This window comes from Arachis ipaensis, chromosome B01 (genome assembly GCF_000816755.2).
Source record: "Arachis ipaensis cultivar K30076 chromosome B01, Araip1.1, whole genome shotgun sequence".
Taxonomy (NCBI): Eukaryota; Viridiplantae; Streptophyta; class Magnoliopsida; order Fabales; family Fabaceae; genus Arachis; species Arachis ipaensis.
The window spans coordinates 24,723,479-24,731,263 of record NC_029785.2 but is presented as its reverse complement, the minus strand read 5'-3'; the positions used below and the strand labels follow the sequence as shown (position 1 = coordinate 24,731,263).

The 7,785-nt window shown below is 33.4% G+C and overlaps 2 protein-coding genes and 1 non-coding gene across 12 annotated transcripts in view; 2 read left to right on the top strand and 1 right to left on the bottom strand.

The window, feature by feature from the left end:
* LOC107617338 (glucan endo-1,3-beta-glucosidase 12) overlaps positions 1 to 1,242 on the top strand; it is a 2,926-nt gene extending 1,684 nt beyond the window's left edge. Inside the window, exon 3 of the mRNA XM_016319085.2 lies at positions 1,068 to 1,242. Coding sequence (XP_016174571.1) covers positions 1,068 to 1,099 — 32 coding nt within the window. The 3' untranslated portion in view covers positions 1,100 to 1,242. The remainder of the gene's footprint in view (positions 1 to 1,067) is intronic.
* Positions 1,747 to 1,818, bottom strand: TRNAM-CAU. Its single transcript has one exon. It is a non-coding gene; the product is annotated as a tRNA-Met (tRNA).
* The window catches only part of LOC107627642 (chloride conductance regulatory protein ICln), a 6,232-nt gene continuing 4,334 nt past the window's right edge, over positions 5,888 to 7,785 (top strand). For 4 of the 10 annotated variants that reach the window (XM_016330508.2, XM_021119402.1, XM_021119393.1 and 1 more), the window contains exon 1: positions 6,557 to 7,579. The gene's annotated coding sequence lies outside the window, so the exon portion shown is untranslated. Of the gene's footprint in view, positions 6,367 to 6,556; positions 7,580 to 7,785 lie in introns of those variants that run through there. The other 6 variants (XM_021119385.1, XM_016330490.2, XM_016330486.2 and 3 more) reach the window with 4 other exon arrangements.

Sequence of the window (7,785 nt, the reverse complement as noted above, 5' to 3'; positions counted from 1 at the left end):
TTTCTTTGGGAAAAAAATTGAAAAATTATTTTGGGATTTTTATTATTTTTATTTTCATTTATTATTTATCATAAATAATAAAAAAGTTTAATTGTTTTTATAAGATATTTAATTATTCTAATAACAAATTACTTCGTTAGAAAATATAAAACAACATATATAAATATGCATGATGACAGATGCCTATTTTTTATGGTTACAGAACATTTTTATGTCGGTTAAATTAATTGACAAATACATTCAGACAATCCATTACTGGTTGTGGTGTGAGATTTATATCAAATGATGAGTAGTCTTACATATTATTTAATGATAAATTAGTTTGTTAAATTAATATTAAAACAAAATAAGTTCACACAATATTTTTTATTTTAATTAAAATATTATCTATATTATTCATACTTTTTCGTGTTAGATAATGTCACATGTTTTATTACTTTTGAATTTGTCAGTAGAAATCATCAATTGTGTTTGGTTATCACTTTGATTCAATGCCAGTGGGTCATGAAATCAGGATTTTTCCATTGTATAGTGCCCCTTATTATTTTTGGTGTGAGAGAGAAGATAAGATGATGTGAGGAGAGAAATATTTTATATTGTTATAAATTATATAAATTAGTGTCTCTGATTTATTTATATTGTTTTGTTTTTTAAACAAATAATCACAAATCAGACGGTTCAATTTATGTCTTTGAAAATTAAAAAAAAATATTAATATTAAAATCGAACTCTCCAATTTTTATTTTCAAAAATAAAAATATTTAAAAATATAAATTAGACTCTTCGATTTGTAATTTATTTTTTTTAAATAAATCGGATCATCTGATTTGAATATTATCAATTAAAAAATGCCATATAAAAAAATAACTAATCTTCCAATAATAACATATTACACATATATTTAATCAATATAAAAAAAAATTAGCCGTACAGTGCTTTCCATATATGTTAAGAATTTTCTCTGTATTCTTTTAGCAAATTGACATTAGTCATTTCTAATTATTAAGTTTAAAATGAGTCATATTTTGGGGCTTGCTATTTTTAACATAGAATGATGATGGTTGCAGGTTTCCTTCACTGCCGGTTTATTCTCAGCTAAATACAGGGCAGCAAATGAAAGAAGTATGGCTTTTAATTAATTTCTTTGTTAATATTATGAAGTTTTGTGTTGCAAACTGGTAGCTCAATAATATTATAGAAACATGGATCAACTTAGTGTGAAATGTGATAATGGATTTTTTTGGACCAAAATATTAATACTTAGATATCATTTTTTTAATAAATTTTTTTTAGAATAATACTATACATCCAAGTCTTTTTATAAATCAAGTTCAACTAAGTTAAACAATAAGATTTGAAATAATATTAGTCATAATTGATTTTATTATATTAGACTAAATTCATTAGACTTGATTAACAAAAAGACTTAGATATATAGCATTAATTTTTTTTTTTTTGGTTCATACTTAGCTAGTATTAATATTTAATAAGCATAACTGGCTAAGGGCAGCTCAAAAAAAGAAGCATAACATCATTTTTGTACTGATATGTGTGTTTCATCTTTTGGGACTGAGACTTTTGGCCAATTTTTATTGGATAAGAAAACAAAACAGTAGATCATGGGTTTGTTGGTTATATACTTCTCTTGTATATGGGTCCGTCTTCATGGCAGTTTCAAGTATAAGTTTGTTTCGTGGTGGTTATCAAACGACCATAAAAAAATTAAATCAGACTGGAAGCCACTCATATCAGAGCCAGGTTTCGATCCTGGGACCTGTGGGTTATGGGCCCACCACACTTCCGCTGCGCCACTCTGATTTGTTGTTATGAATTTGAATACAGATTATATTTATTAAATGAGATATTATTATTCTTCCTTCAATTCAACCAAGCCCATAAAATTAGTCCAGAACTCAATATTAAATTTAGACCAAACTAAATAACTAATATGGGCCCTTACACAGGCCTATGTATGTTCTCTTTTCAGTTTTCACTAAAAAAACAAATATATATTATTGAGGAGAACATGCCACCCTTTAAGACAAGTTGTGGGGTGGGAGGTTTTTGGAAGAGACAAAAGGGACAGAAAATTAAAAGCATGAAAAAGAGGTACGAGTTAATGGCTTACTCGTAAATCATCATCATAATAATACCTAAAAAGAGTGTGTCATGATCAAAAGTTTGATGCTTACTTGAATGGATAGCATTTCGTCTTTCAGCATGTGATTTGATTCTATTTTCTTTTTGGTGAATCCTATTTAAATTGTCTAATTTATTTTTTAAAATAAAAAATAAAATATTTAAAATAAAAAATAAATTATTTAAAATTTATTAAATATTATTTATTTATTTTTTTCAATAATTTAGATATAATATGATAGGTACCATAATATTTACCTTAATTGCATTGGTAGCTATATATAGCTAGTCGATGTTTTCATTATTCTGTCTGCTTAACTTCTTGGTAAATTCTCTTTTAGCTTTTTCATTTGATCGAGTAGTTTCAATATATATAAAAAATGGATAATATTTTACGAATAAACTCAATTTCAGCTCAGTGTCACACTGGACTATTTAGGGCTGCTCACCATTAAAACAAGCAATCTTTTTATTAAAGTTTAGCAATTTTTTAGGAAAAAGGAAAAACTAATTATAATCGACTAACTATTTTAAAATAATTTTTTTAAAAATAAATGATTTTTTTTAATGAGTTTAGCAAATTTTGAAAAAAAAAAAAAGAGAAAAACTAACTTATATTTTGTTCTGGGCAAGAATCAACACCATTATTAACATTTAACGAAAATATTATATTACGAGTTAACAAGTATATCACGAGAAAAAAAAAACGACAAAACCACTTTAAGTCGTTACATTATGGCATTAAAAGACGAATATTGAAGACAGTAAATGTCTAATAACGTCAGATCGGAAAAACGGTATAAAGGAAAAGAGAAACTTAGAAAGTAGGAGTCTGTCCATTTTAGCATCTAAAAGCACTATTAACTTAAGTGTCGGAGTGTCATCGTAGGTAGCCTTTTCGGCCTAGATACAACATTGTGCAAAATAGGATCTCTGAAACTCATAAAATTGTAACCTCAACTCAGGTACGAATATTTGGCGTTGTCTATAGGGATTCTACATAGTTATTTCCATAGCTGACCCCAAGATGCAATCAGTTATCAACCCCAACCCTCCTCACAAGGAGAAGCTCCATGAAGATGGGCATGAAACTGATCCCAACACCACAGAAGAACAACAAGTTCCTCCTATATTTGAACATCAACAATCCAAAATGTTGAAGAGCAACATTTGGTAGGGTTAGCAGAAAATTATCTGCATGCAATGCAAGAAATGCAATATCGCATGCAGGAGCTGGAGCGTCAATTGGCGGAACGATCAATATCGCGACAATCTCGATCCTAAGTCGAACGAGAGATTGACGAGATAGTTGTAGCAGAAGGTCATTAGATCGTGACAATAGACGCCATCAGGGGATGGATTGGTATCAATCTCCTTCGCCCCCAACGGGAGTCTCCTCGACGTAAAGAGGAACATCGTGACCTTAGAAAAAGAGATAAAGTCGATTCCCATTCCTCCAAGTCTAGAAGGAGGCGGGCTCCATAAAAGAGGCAGACTCCATAAAGGAGTCCAAGTCTCAAAAGGCATAGGGATGCCCGGAAGCATGTTATTATGGGACAAACCCCAATTGCTTCACATATCCTTTAAGTCTGGTTACCAAAACACTTTGATAAACCAATAGACTTGAAGTACGAAGGGAAGTCGGATCCTCAAGAGCATATAGATACATTTGAAGTAAGGATGGATTTGGAAGGGGTTGGAGATGCTATTAGATGTAAGGCTTTTCCTGTTATACTATCTGGACCAGCCATGACGTGGTTCAACACTCTTTTTTCTGGCTCTATATCATCGTTTGGGGATTTAAAGACAAAGTTCTTAGCACACTTCATGACTAGGAGAACTCAAACTAAACACCCAATCTCGTTACATGATGTAGAACAGAGAATGGGCAAAAGCGTCCGAAATTAATTGGATCGATTTAATAAGGCTCTGCTAGAAGTCAACACACGAACTCCAGAGATCGTATATTTGTGCCTTATTGTTGGCTTACTAGAAACGAATTTTTGGAGACACTTTACTTCCTGAGATGAGAAATCTATGGAGGAAATCCATTAGATTACCTTGGAATATATGAAGGATGAAGACGTCTCAGAGGTGGTTGCGACCAAAAGGAAAAACCCTACCCCATCGTCTAATAAGATTGGGATTCCGGGACAAGGTACAACCCCAAAGCTGTCAACCCTGTGAGTTGGAAAGTTTTTAACATATACGCTGTTAGTGGCCTCATTAAAGGAAGTATATCAGCACGTGTCTCACAGGGGTATCCTTCCTAAAGCAAGACAAATTCTACCAAGGGCCTCTTTGAATAAGTCATATATTGTGACTATCATAAGTTCTGTGGTCATCAAATTGAAGATTGCATCAATTTAAAGGATGCATTGGAAAAAGAAGTTCAAGATAGGAAGCTCCCTAAGTTTGTTTAACATGTTAGGCTGCCTAGATGGCAAAATAATGATGAAGATAGGGAGGTCAAAAACCCTAGAAATGGCAAGCCTGTGGAGGTTCGCAATGAAACCACCCAAGTGATTGTGAATATGGTTGTAGGTAGAAATGGGTTGGAAAAATCTAGGAATGTCGTTAAAAGAGACGTTAAAGAAATGAACTCAGAGGTTTTGAAAGTAACTAGCATTCCTACTATATAATTCACATCTAATGAATTTTAGTTTTCTACGTCGGATGATGATGAGCCATTAGTAATTATTGCCAAGTTGGGAAACGGCATTGTAAAAAGAATCTTGGTAGATACAGGGGCAGATTCGAACTTGCTTTCTAGAAATACTTTTGATGTATTAGGATTGAAAGACCAGCACTTGAAGCCACACCTTCTTGGGGTAGTGGGTTTAGGAGATCATTACATCAAGCCAGATGAGATTGTTGATCTCCTATTTACCGTGGAGGAAGGTACGGATGTTAAAGCAGTTCCAGCAGAGTTTGTTGTTTTGAAGGATTCAACATCGTATAATTGATCTTTGGAAGGAAGACATTGAATGATTTGTGTACATTTGATTCAACAAAATTCTTGTTTATCTTCTCGTTCTTATTATATTTTCTTATGATTTTTTTTGTTTTACTTTCTTAACAAGAATAAAAACACGAAAAAATCAAACAAAAAAAAAGAAGAAATATATAATACTGTAAAAGTACTAGGAAGAGGAGGGAAAAAAGAAAAAGAAAAGCGCAACAGAACAATGCGAAGAAAAAGAAGGAGAAGACAAAAGAGGAACGAAGGATACAAACGTCCACGGATTAGTGAGGATAGTTGGAGCGTGTATTTACGCTTTCAATAATAAAATTGATTTTTGATAAATTTGGACTAATTTAATTAGATTTAATTAACAAAAAATTTTTAAGGTATAATAATACTGTTAAAGTAAAACTCATAATTGACCACAATTCGGTTTGCAAGGAAAATCATCTAATTCTAAAACTAGAGTTCAATCATTGAACTGGCTAAGAACCAGTCAGTTGAACCAAATCAAAACCCGATCGGTTTTGCCAAAACGAAAAACAACATCGTTTTAGGGTTTAGATCAATGTTTTGAAAATCGAACTGGACCGGTCGGTTCGACCGATCTAACCGTGAATCGAAAGTAATTACAGTCCGGTTTGTCTCCTAAAACCGCTTCTCTAAAAATAGGAAGAGAACTGTCGAACCGGCCAGTTCCGGCTGGTTGAACCGGACAGCGAACCGACCGGTTTAAAAGAAACGGCGTCGTGTTTGCCTAATTTGCTTACTTTCACTCTTGGTTCTGAAGCTCCGTTTCTTTGTCCCTTTCTCTCTCCCTTTCTTTCATTCACAGAAACTCAGCCAAAAAACCCTAGCACTGTAAGCCTACACCACCGCCGCCGCAAGGAGTGGCATACTGCCGCCTTCCGTCCGTCTATCTAGCTTCCCTCGTGCTCCAAGTCTTCAACCCCCGTTCGCTGTCACCGATCGCAGCTGCTTCCTCGAGCTCGGCGTCCGTCGTCTTTGTCTGCTCAGCCGCGCTTCCGCCGCCGTTGGTTGCCGTTAACGTTCGCGTCTTCGTTCAGCCGTTGTCATCGTTCAGCCGTTGTCTTCGTTCGCGTTCTTCCCCGTTCAAGTTTGCTCGGGGTTCACCGTTCGCGTTCACTCGCCTTCACCGTTCGGGTTCGCGTTCGTCTGGAAGCCACGTTGCCCTGCTTCAAACTCTGCGACCAACCCGCGCGCTCCACCTAGCCGTCGAACTGCTCTCTTTTGTCGCCGCCGTGAGTTCCCTAAACCCACCACCAGACAATACACTCACACAACACCAATACTCTGCTTCAAACTCTGCAACTTCTTATTTCTATTACAATAAGTAACTATTTGATTTGGCAGTGGTTTGGATTTTTTTTCATAGACTGAATTAAAGTATACAATAGTTATGTTCTCTTCTCTATCACATTGATACTAAGCTTTGAATTCTCTTATTTAGTTTCAAGTTTACCGCACTCAACATGTTTGATGAAATGCTTTAACCATATTTCGGGTTGGTTTTATCATTTCTAGCTTTTAGAAACTTAGTAAGTTGATTGCATGTGAAATTAGAATTATTGGATCTTAGTAATAGGAAATTTTAGCTACACAAATAGCATCTTTGTAGAAAACATACTAGCACGATGATTCCACTTGCATTAGTGTTCTTCTGGTAAATTTTAACTGTTAGTGTGAACTTGTTTATTTGCTAATTGTTCTTGTGTTGTTGTTCTGTTGTTCTTCTGTTATTTTTATTTTATTTTTTTTGTTGTGATTTTCTGTTCTTGAACTTGTTAAGTTGATAATTTGCTAAATTGTTGGGCTGCTGTTGTTTTAATTTGCTAAATTGTTAGGTTTCTGTGATTTAATTTGTTGGATTTTCTATTTAGGTCTTGTTCTTGTTTATTTGCTAAATTGTTGTTGTGTATTTATTGTTGTCTTTGAGATTCTTGCTGGATACTGGTGATCATTGATTTATTATATGCTTCATGTTTTCATTGTTTTCTTCTTCTGAAGGAAAAAAAAAAATCTGTTTTCATTGTTTTGTTGATTGTTTGTTTTGTTTCAGAAATTAATTTTTTGTGATCAATGCTCAAACTCTAAATGCTGTTCTGTTGGTTTTGCAGTGTTTGTTTTGTTTCAGAAATCAATTTTTTGTTATCAATGCTCGAACTCTGAATGTTGTTCTTCTGTTTTTGTTTTGTTTCATAAATCAATATTTTGTGAGCAATGCTCAAACTCTGAATGTTGTTCTGCTGTTTTTGTTGTTTCAGAAATCAATTTTTTGTGATTAATGCTCATACTCTAAATGTTCTGTTTTGTTTTAAGGCTGTGTTTAGAAGAGGTGATTGATTTCTGAGTGTTGTTTTGTTTTTGTTTTAAAGCTGTGTGTTGTGTTCAATTTTCATTTTGTAGGAAATTCTTTGAGGTATATAAGAATTAAGAAGGAAGACTATTTTAACGGTATTATTCTGTTGATTCTGGTATGCTACAAGCTTGAACATAGAATTGAAGAGAGAAACCCTTTATTATTTTATCATTGGCCTATTTTTGGCATTGCATATCATTGTAGTTTGTTTATTCATAGAACTAGTTGTTTATGATCCTCTTTTGAAGTAAAAAAATGCAGTAGAAGAGTGTTTAGAACCAGTTGCTTTATTCATTGAATT